At 34.3% G+C, this 14,137-nt stretch overlaps 1 protein-coding gene across 1 annotated transcript; it reads right to left on the bottom strand.

The window, feature by feature from the left end:
- Positions 1 to 1,836: 1,836 nt before the first annotated feature.
- Positions 1,837 to 7,076, bottom strand: LOC109078702 (cdc42 effector protein 3-like). The gene is made up of 3 exons (XM_019093912.2): positions 6,519 to 7,076; positions 5,139 to 5,214; positions 1,837 to 2,518 (listed from the first exon to the last, which is right to left on the bottom strand). The coding sequence occupies exon 3, from the start codon at positions 2,461 to 2,463 to the stop codon at positions 1,837 to 1,839; it is 627 nt and encodes a 208-aa protein (XP_018949457.2). The 5' UTR covers positions 2,464 to 2,518; positions 5,139 to 5,214; positions 6,519 to 7,076.
- Positions 7,077 to 14,137: the final 7,061 nt, after the last annotated feature.

Genomic DNA, 14,137 nt, shown 5'->3' with positions numbered 1-14,137 from the left:
AATATAGATATATATATATATATATAGATATATATAGATATATCAGATATATATATATATAGAATATACATATTTACAGTACATAAACATAATATGCATAATATGTTCATATATAAATACATACATTTTCATCAAAACATGATTTTACTGAATTCCTGTTGTTTCCTTCCACTTGTAGATCTAGTGGTGAGGTGTAAAATAAAATCAATAGTTAATCTTGTCACTGAATTGACCTTACATTGAAATAAATAGCCTGATATAATACAGTGCAAACATGCAGATCCGACTGTTCATTTAGTCTGAAAACACAACGGTCTGAAGCTCAGAAAGCAGATAAGGAAATCACAGCTTGAACAGGCCAAATAAAAGCTGATCCATGATTAACTAGACTTCAGCAATCATTGACTAACGCTGCTTGAGATATTTCTGAGATATCTGATGGTGGACAGCCAGACTGTTACTCAGCGTCATATAACAGACTTCATTCGAAGGGGGTATTTCTTTAAAAAGGGTGTAGGATTTGGACACCAGAACACTGGTCTGAATCGCTCTGCTTTTCCTGGAAGAAATGTCTGGTTGAGCAATGTTTTGAGTTCTGTTATTATTGTCCAGAGTTCAGATGTTTGATCAGAAACACAGCCAGCTTCCTGCAGCGAGTTACAGTGCGTTTCCAGTCAGGGCTTGGCGGTATATCTATATATTTTCATAAACGATATGGAATGAGGCAGTTTATGTCAATATGCAGCAGTTTGAGTGCATCTGAAAAATAGCTGAAGCTGCTGCGGTTACTACCACTTTATTTGTTTTTATTGCCTTTAATATGTACATCGTTTCATTAGATTATATCAGGCAGGATGAAAAAAAAAACAAACAAAAAAACAAATCCATATAGAAAATACCAAGATATATTACCAGTCAAAAGTTCTTGAACTGTAAGATTTTTAATGTTTTTTGAAGAAGCCTCTTCTGCTCACCAAGCCTTTATTTGATCAGAAATACAGCAGAAGCAGTAATATAATGAAATATTTTTACTGTTTAAAATAACTGTTTTCTCTGTGAATATGTGTTAAACTGTAATGTATTTCTGTGATGTGCAGCTGTATCTTTCGCGATCATTATTTTCAGCATCATTACTCCAGTCTTCAGTGTCACATGATCTTCAGAAATCATTCTAATATGATGATTTGCTGCTTAAAAAATATTTATTATTAATATTATTATGTTGAAAACATTTGAGTAGAATTTTTTCAGGATTCACAGATGAATAGAAAGTTCAAAAGAACAGCATTTATCTGAAATAGAAATCTTTTGTAAAATTATTTATTTATTTTTTTTATCTTTTGGTTTTTTTAAATTTTAATTGTTATTTATAAATAAAGGTATTAATTTCTATAATTTCTTCCCTGACTCCAAACTTTTGAATGGTGGAGTGTTTTGAATGTTACAAAGCTTTTTATTTCAGATTAATGCTGATCTTTGGATCTTTCTATTCGTCAAAGAATCCTGACTCAAAAAAAATGTACTCAAATGTTTTAAATATAATACCTACTACTACCAACGAATCTTGATCAGAATGAGATCAAGACATATTACAATGAAATCTGAAGATCATCGATGACATGAAGGTCACTGTGCGTAATGATGCTGAAAATACAGCTGCGCATACAAACTGAAGAAATACAGGTGTGCATTACAGAAATAAATTACATTTTATTTATTATATTTATTATAATTTAAATAGTAAAATATATTTCACAATATTACTGCTTTTGGTTTGTAGAGTAGAAGAGGGTTCTTTAAAAACATTAAAAATCGTACTGTTCCACATATCACAATTCAACCAAAAAACACAGAGATATGATTTATTTTGGCTTTATCGTCCAGCACTACACATATCACAATTTCAACCAAAAACACAGAGATATGTTCATGAAGCACGGCGTCCAGTATGGAGGGTCCCAGATCCAGACTGAATGTGAACGCTGTGTCTGTTTGGTCCGGCTGTGTTTCCTCTGGGTTGGTTTGGGTCGAATCCCGTCCAGAGCTCAGGCTTCCGCGAGCAGGACTCCAGCTGATGCCGGTCGGCTCCGTGTGTGGACACTCATCCTCCTCTTCCTCCGTGTCCAGGAGGGGAAGCGAGCTGCACTTCTGCCTCTGATGCTCCCAGATCGGGCCGCACCGGTCCGCTCCGTCCAGGTTGACGCGGGGAGGCTTGGGCGGCGGCGGGAGGAACAGGTTCTGCTCACTCTTGGAGCTCTGCAGCAGGAGACTGTGGCCTTTCTTCAAGAACTGAAGGTCTCCGAAACTGTCCGTGTGTCCGCTCGTGCCGATGTGAGACAGGTGACGGAAATCACCCAGGGGCAGGCTGATCATGTTGACCGACAAAACCTCCCTTCGGTTCGATAGCCTCCTCTGCCAGCGTCCAGACGTGGGTTTGCGGAGAAAAGACGTCCTCAAGGGCATCTTCAGCAGCGTGACAGCATGTGATGAGCGTCAGCTGGTGGCAGAAAGCTCTGTTCTGGAACAGATTATTAGAGGAAGAAGTCATCAAACCTGACAATAACCATTGCAATAACTACCTGACTGATACCTTTCAGCTAGTCTTTTTTTTTTTTTTTTTTTTTTTTTTGAAAGACATAAATATTTTTTTTTTTTTTTTTTTGTCAGAATCAGAATGAGCTTTTATTGCCAGGTATGTTTACACATACGAGGAATTTGTTTGTTTCGGACAGAAGCAAAAGCTCCGCAGTGCAAGAGAATGACAGCAAACAAAAAAACACACAATAAAAGAATAACAAAAATACAAAAAATACAAATCAGTAGGTAATGGAAGACAATATACAATTGACAATTGTATGGCAGATATATTACGAGCAGTTATGTATGTACAGGTATATTATGTGCAAAAAAATAATAATTTAAGTGTACACTAAGTATGTGTGTTAGATTAGTATATGTGTCTGTAAATATAAATAGTTAATGTGTTCCACAGTTATTGTCAAGTGTTCATTAGATGGATTGCCTGGGGGAAGAAACTGTTCCTGTGTCTGGCCGTTATTGCTCAGAGCTCTCTGTAGCCGTCGAAAGATGGCAAACAGTTCAAACAGGGATGTGCTGGATGTGTGAGGGGGTCCAGAGTGATTTTGCCAGCCCTTTTGCTCACTCTGGATAAGTAACAGTTCTTGACTAGAAGGGAGGGTTTGTACCGATGATTCTCTCCGCTGCAGTTCCGGACGAAAGACATAAATATTTTTATTTAGCAGGAATGCATTGTTTGGATAAATAGTTGAATTTATGAAAGTTTTTTAATTGCTGTTTAAGATTTTTTTTTTTTTGTTTTTTTTTTTTGTTTGTGTATTGGTTTTTGTTTTTTTTTTTTTTTTCTTTTCTTTTTAAAGAAATTAATACTTTATATTCAGCAAGGACATATTAAATTGATCAAAAGTGGCTGTAAAAAAATTATTAATTGCTATAAGCCTTATTGATTTATTAAACTATATATATATATATAGTGGCTGTAAAAAAATTATTATTTGTTTATATATATAGTGTAGATTTATTATATATAGACTAATAACAGTTTTTATTTTGTTTTTATTATATGCATTAAATATTTGTTAAATCTTTACATAATTATATTTGATGTTAAAGATTGTTTTTATATATATTTGCAAATATTGAACCTTTTTTTTCTTAAATGCTATAAGCCTTATTTTTTTTTTTTTTGTATATATCTTTTTTTTGTATTTTTGTAGTTTGAGTTAAAATGAAATAAGTATGGATTAATTTGATTGATAGTGACAGAGTGACAGTGACATAATGTAACATAATCCACTGTCAAATCTTTGGGGTCATTTTTAAAAATAAACATTTTAAAAATAAATTAATAAATTAATAAATGTTTAGAGGTTTTAAAGGTATTTTTTTGATGCATTGTTGTGTTTTACATTGATAATAATCAGAAATGTTTCTTGAGCAGCAAATCATCATATTAGAATGATTTCTGAAGATCATGTGACACTGAAGACTGGAGTAATGATTCAGTTTTGATCACAGGAATAAATTACATTTTAACAGATATTCAAATAGAAAACAGATATTTTAAATCATAATAATTTTTAACAAATTTTACTGTATTTTTGATCAAATAAAGAAAGGAAGGGAAGAAAGGAAAGAAAAAGAAAAGAAGGATATTTTTGATCAAATAAGTGCAGCCTTGTTGAGCAGAAGACTCTTTGTCTGATCCAGCCCATGTACTGTAGCAATCTCAGATATAGTTGTTGATTGTAACCAGTATTTGATTAAGATTATATTAAGATAAAGTTTTCTACCTGCTGGTTACAGATTAAAAATTAAGATTGCAACATCTTTACAACCACTGACATGTTTCGTCTTACAGCAAATGACTTTTGATTCTTCTGTGAGAACGTAAACGAAATCACATTTACACATTTTTATTGCACAACTAGATTCTAGATTCATGCGTAACCTGAGCATGTTCTCATAAAGTGCTCTCATTAAAGTATGAATATGGCTAAATTAGTTTGGTATACAGAGTAATTAGTTCCATTTGTTGTGATACTGTACATAGGAAGCTCTGCACTCCAGCTGGCATCGGCGCAGACGATCGCGGCCCTGTTTCGTGGTTTACAGTTCATTAGATCAGTTTTCGTGACTCGCAACACTCACTCTTTAAATTTGCATGGCTCTACAGAAAACATGTTTTGCTGGCCAATAAAGGTTTTATCGGCACTTTAGTAGCAGCAGGAGACGGCGAGTGCATAAAGGCATTCCTCTACAAACATGCAACGAGAGCGAGGGAGGATAAAAGTGGGTTGTTTTTAAGGAAATGCATGATTTAAACTAATAAATTCATTTTTAAAGAAAAAAAAAACACTCTTCCCCAACAAATCCATCAATTAAGAATCAGTCATAAAACAATTGAGATTTTTTTTTTTTTTATTTTTTTTTTTTTTTGAAGTTGTAAATAAAAGAATGTTTACTGGAATATTTTCTACTTCGAAATTCTTCAATTATTTGTGAAATCTACTCGCAATTTATGAGTGGAAGTTGTTTCTACAAGAGTTTTTTTTCCCAGTGTAAAGCTTTAAAATGATGTTTGATTGTCCGTGTCTTACCTGGGAAAGTGTGCATGTGTTTCACGCCCACATCTGAACATCTGAGGTCTGAAGCCAACAAACGATTGAGGCGTTTCTGCAAACATGACACGACTTGTTAGGCATCCTGTAAACAGCATTGGATATCTAGCCACAAAACCACTAAATAATCATCATGTTTCATTGATATAGATGCAAAACTTTTTGTAAAAAGTATAAACTTTAGATATTTTTCTTCAGTGATCATTATATTGCATTGCTTTATATAAAGCCATAAAACTTGTTACGTTTTTAAGAATAAAGATAGGGTTTTTTTTTTGCAGCGAATGCCATTGAAAAAACACTTTTGGTTCCCCAAAAAACCTTTTAGTTTTAGTTTTATGTTCATAAGGAAACATTTTGTCTTAGTATAAAGCCATATTTTAATAATTAAAAAAAAAACCTTCTTTAGTTTGTTTTTAGTCAGTTGCCATAAAATAACCATTTTGAGGGTTCCCAAAAGAACCTTTTGTGGTCAGTTAGAAGAACAAAAAAAAAAAAAAAAAAGAAAGAAATTGGGGTAAAGATGCCATTGAAAAAACACTTTTGGTTCCCCAAAAAACCTTTTAGTGGTCAGTTCATAAAAAGAACCATTTTGTCTTAGTCTGAAGATGGTTTTTATAGTTTGTTGAACCTTTTTTGCTTTGTTTTTAAGAGTGTAGAAGAACCATCTTTGGTTCACCAAATAAGTTTTCATTGGTCAGTTCTTAAAATACCCATTTTTTTCTTATCGTGAAGAACATTTAATAATCTGAAGGACTTTTTCACTACGCTCTTAAAAATAAAAGTTTCAAGAGAGGATTTTCACAGCTATGTCATACAAGAACGATTTTGGTTCCCCAAAGTACCTTTCAGTGATCAGTTCTTCAAAGAAACTTTGTTTTTCTTGCTTTGAAGAACATTTTAATAATCTAAAGAACCTTTTGCACCATGGAAAGATTCTGTAGATGTGAAAGTTTCTTCATGGAAACAAGACACCAATGAAGAACCTTTCTTTTTAAGTGTCTAGAAGAACTGTTTTGGTTCTCCAAAGAAGCCTTCAATAAACAGTTCCTAAAATAGCCATTTCTTCTTTTTTGATTCTTTAGTGGTTCCATAGATCTTAAAGTTTCTTCATGGAACCATCAATGCCAATAAAGAACCTTTATTTTTGAAAGTGTAGAACAATCATTTTTGGTTCCACGAAGAACGTTTCAGTGAACAGTTATTCAAATAACCATTTCTTGCCAATAAATGCCAATAAAGAACCTTTATTTTTAAGAGTGCAGCCAGTTTTATGGCTTTATATAAACGCAACGTCATATAATTCTGGTGGAAGTGATCTGAAGTGACGCTCAGGGCGAAACGAAGAGTGTCTCTTACCGTAACCCAAGAGATCTTTGCAGTTTTGTCCTGTTTTTTAAGCTCTTCTTCTACAGTACAGAGTCCGTCTCAGGTCCCGAGTGTTAAAGTCCAGAGATTGTCAAACAGGTGCTGATTGAGTCTGACCTGTGTCTCCTCCCTAAAGCTCTGCGTTTGTTTGGTCTGTGCTGATGTCACACCTGGCAACGTAACTTCTGTGAAGTGTGATCTGAGATACTGAGGAAGTTCACCTGAGCTGCTCGGCTCTGACTTTCATCATATTCCTGTGAAAGCTGGAAAGGGCTGGTTTCTGTCGTGTCGACATCACGTTTAGGGGCTTCACTCGATACTAATCTCATGTCATTGTGTCTGCTGCTGGTTTCCTGTTCTCCGTAGGCTTTGCTAAGCCCTTCCAGCTTAGTTATGACAGCGGTCTCTTGCTCTGGGACGTGTATGTACAGGTGGACCGGCGTTACACAAGTGCTGTTGACATGTAGTAATTCCTGCTTCGCACCCATGACCTCACAGACACCGAGACCTGAATCTACCGTCTTCTGATTCAGAGTCAAGTCTAGGCATGAATTATTGTTGTTGTTTGTTCTGGGAGAATTAAAGTTCATTCAGTGACTTCAGTGAAAATCAGGATACTAAATGATGAATATAAAGCACATTACATTTACATTTAGATATTTAGCAGACGCTTTTATCCAAAGCGATTTACAAATGAGGACAATGAAAGCAATCAAAATCAACAAAAGAGCAATGATATGCAAGTGCTATAACAAGTCTCAGTTAGCTTAAACGCAGTACATGTAGCAAGTTTTTTTTTTAATCATATAATAAAATAAAACAGATAGAATAGAAAAAGAATAGAGCAAGCTAGTGTTAGAGGCCTTTTTTGCTTTTGTTAATTGTATAATAAATAAAAAGAAAACAAATAGATAGAATACGAAAAGATTAGAGAAGCCAGTGTTATTTTTTTTTAAAGAAAACAAGTAAATAAATAGCGTGCAAGTCTAAAAGGGGCAAGATTATTAATATTTAAATACCCATCTGTTATTCATCTATTATTCTTTTGCTTCATCCATCCATCCATTGTTCTATTGTTCCATCTATCCATCCATCATTTTTTGCTCCATTCAATATCCATCTGTGATTCTGTTTTTCTGTCCATCCATCCACCCATCCACTCATCCATCATTCTTTTGCTCCATCCATCCATCCATCCATCGTTCTATCACTCCATCCATCCATCATTCTATCGCTCCATCCATCAATTGTTCTATTGCTCCATCCATCTATCCATCCATCCACCCATCCACTCATCCATCATTCTTTTGCTCCATCCATCCATCCATCCATCCATCCATCCATCATTCTATCACTCCATCCATCCATCCATCAATCCACCCATCCATCATTCTTTTGCTCCATCCATCCATCCATCCATCCATCCATCGTTCTATCGCTCCATCCATCAATTGTTCTATTGCTCCATCCATCTTTCCATCCATCCACCCATCCACTCATCCATCATTCTTTTGCTGCATCCATCCATCCATCCATCCATCGTTCTATCACTCCATCCATCCATCCATCCATCCATCAATCCACCCATCCATCATTCTTTTGCTCCATCCATCCATCCATCCATTGTTCTATCACTCCATCCATCGTTCTATCACGCCATCCATCCATCATCATTCTATCGCTCCATTCATCCATCAATTGTTTTATTGCTCCATCCATCATCCATCCATCCATCCATCCATCCATTATTCTTCCATCATTCTGTTGCTCCATTTAATATCATTCTGCTTTTCTGTGCATCCATCCATAGTTCTATCACCCCATCCATCCGTCCATCCATCTGTCATTCTATGTTTTTCTGTCCATCCATCTATCGATTATTATTTTGTTCCATATTTTTTTCTATTCATTCATCCATCCATTGTTCTATTGCTCCATCCATCATTCTGTTGCTCCATTCAATATCCATCCATCATTCTGTTTTTCTGGCCATCCATCCATCCATCATTGGATGGAGCAAAAGAATGATGGATGGGTGGATGGATGGACAGAAAAACAGAATCACATGTAAATGTGAGACTTGCTCCTTTACTAGCCAGTTTTAAGTCTGTTCTCAAATCTTATTTGTTTTCTCTGGCATCTGGCACTTCCTAGGGGGAAGTCATGGCCTAATGGTTAGAGAGTTTGACTCCCAACCCTAAGGTTGTGGGTTCGTGTCTCAGGGCACGAATTCTGAGTATGGGTCACTATACTTGGCTGTATGTCATGTACCTTTCACTTGATTAATGTCAGTTTAAGGTTTTGATGTCAGTATGCTCTGATTCTATTTTAATGTTTTTTGTTTGTTTTTTTAATATAATGCATGTTTCCTATTATGCTTTTTATATATTGTGTTTTGTTGTATAGCACTTTGGCGTAACTCTGTTGCTTTTAAATGTGCTATAGAAATTAAATTTGACTTGACTTGACTTGACATCATTCTATTGCTCCATCCATCCATCCATCATTCTGCTTTTCTATTCACAAACTTTGGCGAATCCAGTGACGAGTTTTCCTCAGAAGTGTTTGGTTTCCCGACAGACAGATAAAACCCTGTTCACCCTGACAGCTTGCTCATTTTCCAAAACACAACAAACATCCAGTCACAGATTCTGACAAACAGACATCAGTACGTTAGCGTTACTGGAAAAGAGCAGCTCGATGTTCAGTACAGTAGAACAGCTCTAAACATTGGCTCTGCGTGTTTGTCAAGTGTCATTCCAGGACAGACTTGGTACATTCATTTATTAAATATTCTGTCTAGTCACTTGAAAATGCCCTGAACAGAGTTAAGAGAAGAACTGTTTTTTCTTTCCCCCCAAACAACATGAAAAGATCATCCAGTGTTCCTGCTGGGATCCCGGATGGAAGCCAGATTCCGAGGGGAAGCTCGAGAACTGGGTTTTCTCCACGCTTGCTTTCCGTCAGAGTCCTTTCAAACGCATCCAATAAACAAAGGGCCGCCCTTCCTTCATCGGCTTCAAAGAAGCAGGTCTTCCTCCACACATGCAACCATTCACATGAACCAAACATCAGCTCTTCATCATAACGTTTATCCAGCGCTGGAACTGTGAATTTCAACGGCTCTCTGACGAGAAACCCTATCATGCAAACAGATAATCAAGACGTTACGATGGCTTTTGCTGTCTAAGGCCCAACAGCCACACCAAACTGGGTTTTGCATTATTCCTGCAATGTGTCTCGATGACTTTGGCCTTATTTTCGAGAGCCTGAGATTGTTGAGTCGCATCCAGACTCTGGTTTCTGCGGTTGTGTTTTGTACAGATTTCTTCTTGTACTCTGTTTTTCTTGTTTCTGGGAAACTCTTCCAAGTGCTCTTGCGGCTGCTTTTGTCTAATTATTGGTCTTGGTCTTTTCTTTTCTCTCTTAATCGCTCAGCTAAACAATCCTATAAGCGATTATGATGAAATATCGCCTGCTCCACACTCACATGTTGTTTCTGCTGTCTTCATAGGCGCCACAAGTGACAGATTTGCACATTTAAACATGCATACAATTGCATTTTGAATTAGACTTGTACATTTTGGAATTGAAAGCAATATATTTATATTTTTAACAGTTCTCTTGACTTGTCCGCCATGCATTGCAGTGCATTATGGGATTGTCTTCTTCATGAGGAATGTTTGTGATCCCTTAAAATGCTGTCTAGGTAGGGAGCGCTAGGTTTTGGAACAGATTGGACTGTATATTCTATGGTTCTTAAGTCAAAATCAACATTTTTTAATGTTTTTGAAAGAAGACTTTTATGCTCACCAAGTCTGCATTTATTTGATAAAAAATACAGTTATTTTTTTTAAATATTATTAATATTTAAAATATCTGTTTCTGTGTGAATATCTGTTAAACTGTAATTAAATCTGTGATGTGCAGCTGTATTTTCAGCATCATTACTCCAGTCTTCAGTGTCACATGATCTTCAGAAATCATTCTAATATGCTGATTTGCTGCTCAAGAAACATTTCTGATTATTATCAATGTTGAACACATTGTTTTTGTGGAAACTGTGATACATTTTGTTTTTCAGGATTCACAGATGAACAGAAAGTTCAAAAGAACAGAATTTATTTGAAATAATAGAAATCTTTTGTAAAATTAAAAATGCCTTTACTTTCACTTTTGGTCAATTTAATGCATCCTTGATTGATAAAAATATTAATTTATTTTTTAAAATAGCTTACATATGCATATCTAGCATCTTTATCAAGAGCAGTAATATCATTCTGGCATCCTGTTTTGTCTATTAAATTGTCTCTGCGTGTTATCAATGCCGTGTGCGTGATAATAAACTCATGTCCTTCTGAGATGTTGACCTCCTCATGTCTCCTGGCACACATGATATGTGATTATTAAATCAAGGATGTGCTGTTTGGAGAGTTTTAAAGCAATATCTGGGCTCCACACTGCACATTAATGAGATCAGATGTGATCACGCACACTAGTGCCAGCTATACTTTAAATACGGCAGGGTTTTTAATGGATAATCGTGGGTGTGTGTTACATTCTTTACTGAATGCCACTGACGTTATAATAAAGAGAATGTGCTATGATCTGCTGTATGTTAATGAGGTTTTACTCAGAAAATCACTATGTGATTATGTTGTATAGTGAATATTTCTAAACATCTGTGTTCTGTAGCTGTTGGCATGATGGGAGTTATTGCTCCAAATCCATTACTGTCATGCTCACAAACTGTTTTGCCAATCAAGGTAGTTGTGTTTATCTCGCCTCTTTACTGAGGTTTGTTGCCTCCACATCATGCATGTTCACATTTACTACATTAGAGTCTGTTTTTTGTCTCATTTTAACTCTTTTATCGAGTTGTTCTTTCGGATGGAAGCATAAGTTTTTATATTTTAATGCTGAAAAAGAAGTTGCATACAGTCGCACAACACTTGGAAGTTATAATTATTTTATTTTATTTTTAAAATTATTTAATGTACTACTTATTTTTCCAATTGTAATCACTTTTTTAACTTTTTTGAAATTCACTTAAATAGTAGTTTATTTTTTTATTTTTATGTATTTATTTATTTTATATTTCATAAGTTTTATTTTACATGTGATTGCTTAAGTAATATAAAACTGTTAATTTATTATTTTTCAAATTGTAATACTTTTTAACATTTTTGAAATTCACTTTAATATATATATATATATATATATATATATATATATATATATATATTAGTTTATTTGTTTTTGTTTATTATGTATTTTATTTTATAATTTCATGTGATTATATTACATGTGATTGCTTAAGTAATATAAAACGATTCATTTATGATATATATTATAAATATATATATATATATATATATATATATATATATATATATATATATATATATATATATATATATATGTATATATATATAAGCAACCAATGCATTTTAATCAAGATCCAAACAAAGATGCTGCATACATGCAACATGAGCAGTTTTTAATTTAAATTAGTTTGTATAATTTCAAAATTTTGATTTTGATCATTCAAAAACAGAATGATTTGACTTCAGTTTTGTGAAACTATACATAAAAAATATCTGCATGAAACAGAAACAGCAGACGAGCTGAACGAGATGCAGATTCACTCTCTGCCAGCAGGTGAGCTTAAAGCGTTTCCTTGGTTACCGCTGTAAACAAAGCAGCGCTGCACTTATGAACTTTAATATGCTTCATACAGAGGCACGATGAAAAGAAAAAATACCATCTAAACTTTTCTAAAGACAGTAAGTTCCCCTCAGACATACATTCATATAAACTCCTGCCCCTAACTGAATCGCGATTGTTTAGCATCTCAACCGATTTGAATCATCACATATTTGAATCGATTTGTACTATGATTTACATGCATCAAAATACTATAGAGTTTAACTGGATGTGTAACCCTATGTCTATTATTATTACTGTCCAAACTCCAAGCGACTATGTGGTGATGTACACTACTGTTCAGAAGTTGATCAAAATTACTGTAAAAACCGTGAAATATTATTTTGATTTAAAATCACAGTTTTCTATGTGAATATCTGTTAAAATATAATTTATTTCTGTGATGCGCAGCTGTATTTTCAGCATCATTACTCCAGTCTTCAGTGTCACATGATCTTCAGAAATCATTCTAATATGATGATTTACTGCTCAAGAAACATTTCTGATTATTATCAATGTTGAAAACAGTTGTGCTGCACAATATTTTTGTGGAAACTGTGGTACATTTTATTTTTCAGGATTCACAGATGGATAGAAAGTTCAAAAGAACAGCATTTATTTGAAGCAGAAATCTTTTGTAGCATTATAAATGACTTTCATTTCATGTCTTTCAAATGTCACTCTGGAGCAGTGATGTACAGTGTGTTCAGACCCGTGACCCATTTTCGTGTCACGACTCGACACACTTCCGCTGGAAAACTGGGTCACTGCTTCTCCTTCAGGCTCAGGGTCCAGCAGAGAGCTCTGGAAAGTTTGTATGTGTAAAGTGATGCTGCTTTTGTTTAGTTTATTGAAGATGCAGCAGTTGTTTATTTACTTAATTGAGCTTGCGTGATATTTGCTGGTTAGGTGGGAGATGGAGCCTGAGCTCATGGAGCTGGAATGATAATCGCGGCCGTCCTTCCGGAATGCTGTGCTTCTCTCTCTCTCTCTCTCTCTGTCTGAGTCTCTCTCTCTCTGTCTCTCTGTCTCTGTGGTTGATGCGAGACCCCAGTCATCTCTTCCAGATGCTTCTAACTCTGCAGAATCACTTTCTCTGCTTGTCTCGGTTTTGCAGACACGCACTCGCTTCATCTGTGGCCTTAAATCCTTCACAGCCATTGATCCTGTTTCTCTTCACTCGTTATATGACATCATTCAGCTAGCTTTTATATATATATATATATATATATATATATATATATATATATATTTTTTTATATATTTTTTTATATGGTTTGGTTGTTAGATAGATAGACTGATAGATTATATATATATATATATATATATATAGATAGATAGATAGATAGTTGAGAAACTACATGGTAAAGTATTAACTATGAAACATTATATAAAATATAATATATATATATATATATATATATATATATATATATATATATATATATATATATATATATATATAAATTTTTAATTTTAAAAAAATAAATTATATATATTTAACATTAAATTTGATATTTATTTTTACTTTTATTTTTATTTTTATTTTTTGGTATTTAACAAGACAATACATAATGGTACAGTTAGAAATTACAGATTGTCTCAAACCCTCCCATTCAAAATTTATACAAATGTTATATGATATGATATATGATATGATAACCTACTATCCACACCCTAAATTCAAGTAGAAGGAAATAATAATAAGAATAATAATCTAAAAATTGACTGACCGAGCTTCCAGTGTGTTGATTAATGATCTGTAATTGCTGTGAAGTCATTCCAGTTTCGTTGAGCGCATTAAAGTTGATTATTGTTTGTTTGTGAACTAGAAATGAGATTAGAGGAACAGATTCCTGAGATGTTTGTGAGTGTGATCTAATGCTGAAGAAAGGCTGAATCAG

Source organism: Cyprinus carpio, chromosome A17 (assembly GCF_018340385.1).
Source record: "Cyprinus carpio isolate SPL01 chromosome A17, ASM1834038v1, whole genome shotgun sequence".
Lineage (NCBI taxonomy): Eukaryota > Metazoa > Chordata > Actinopteri > Cypriniformes > Cyprinidae > Cyprinus > Cyprinus carpio.
This window is presented reverse-complemented; position numbering and strand designations above follow the sequence as displayed.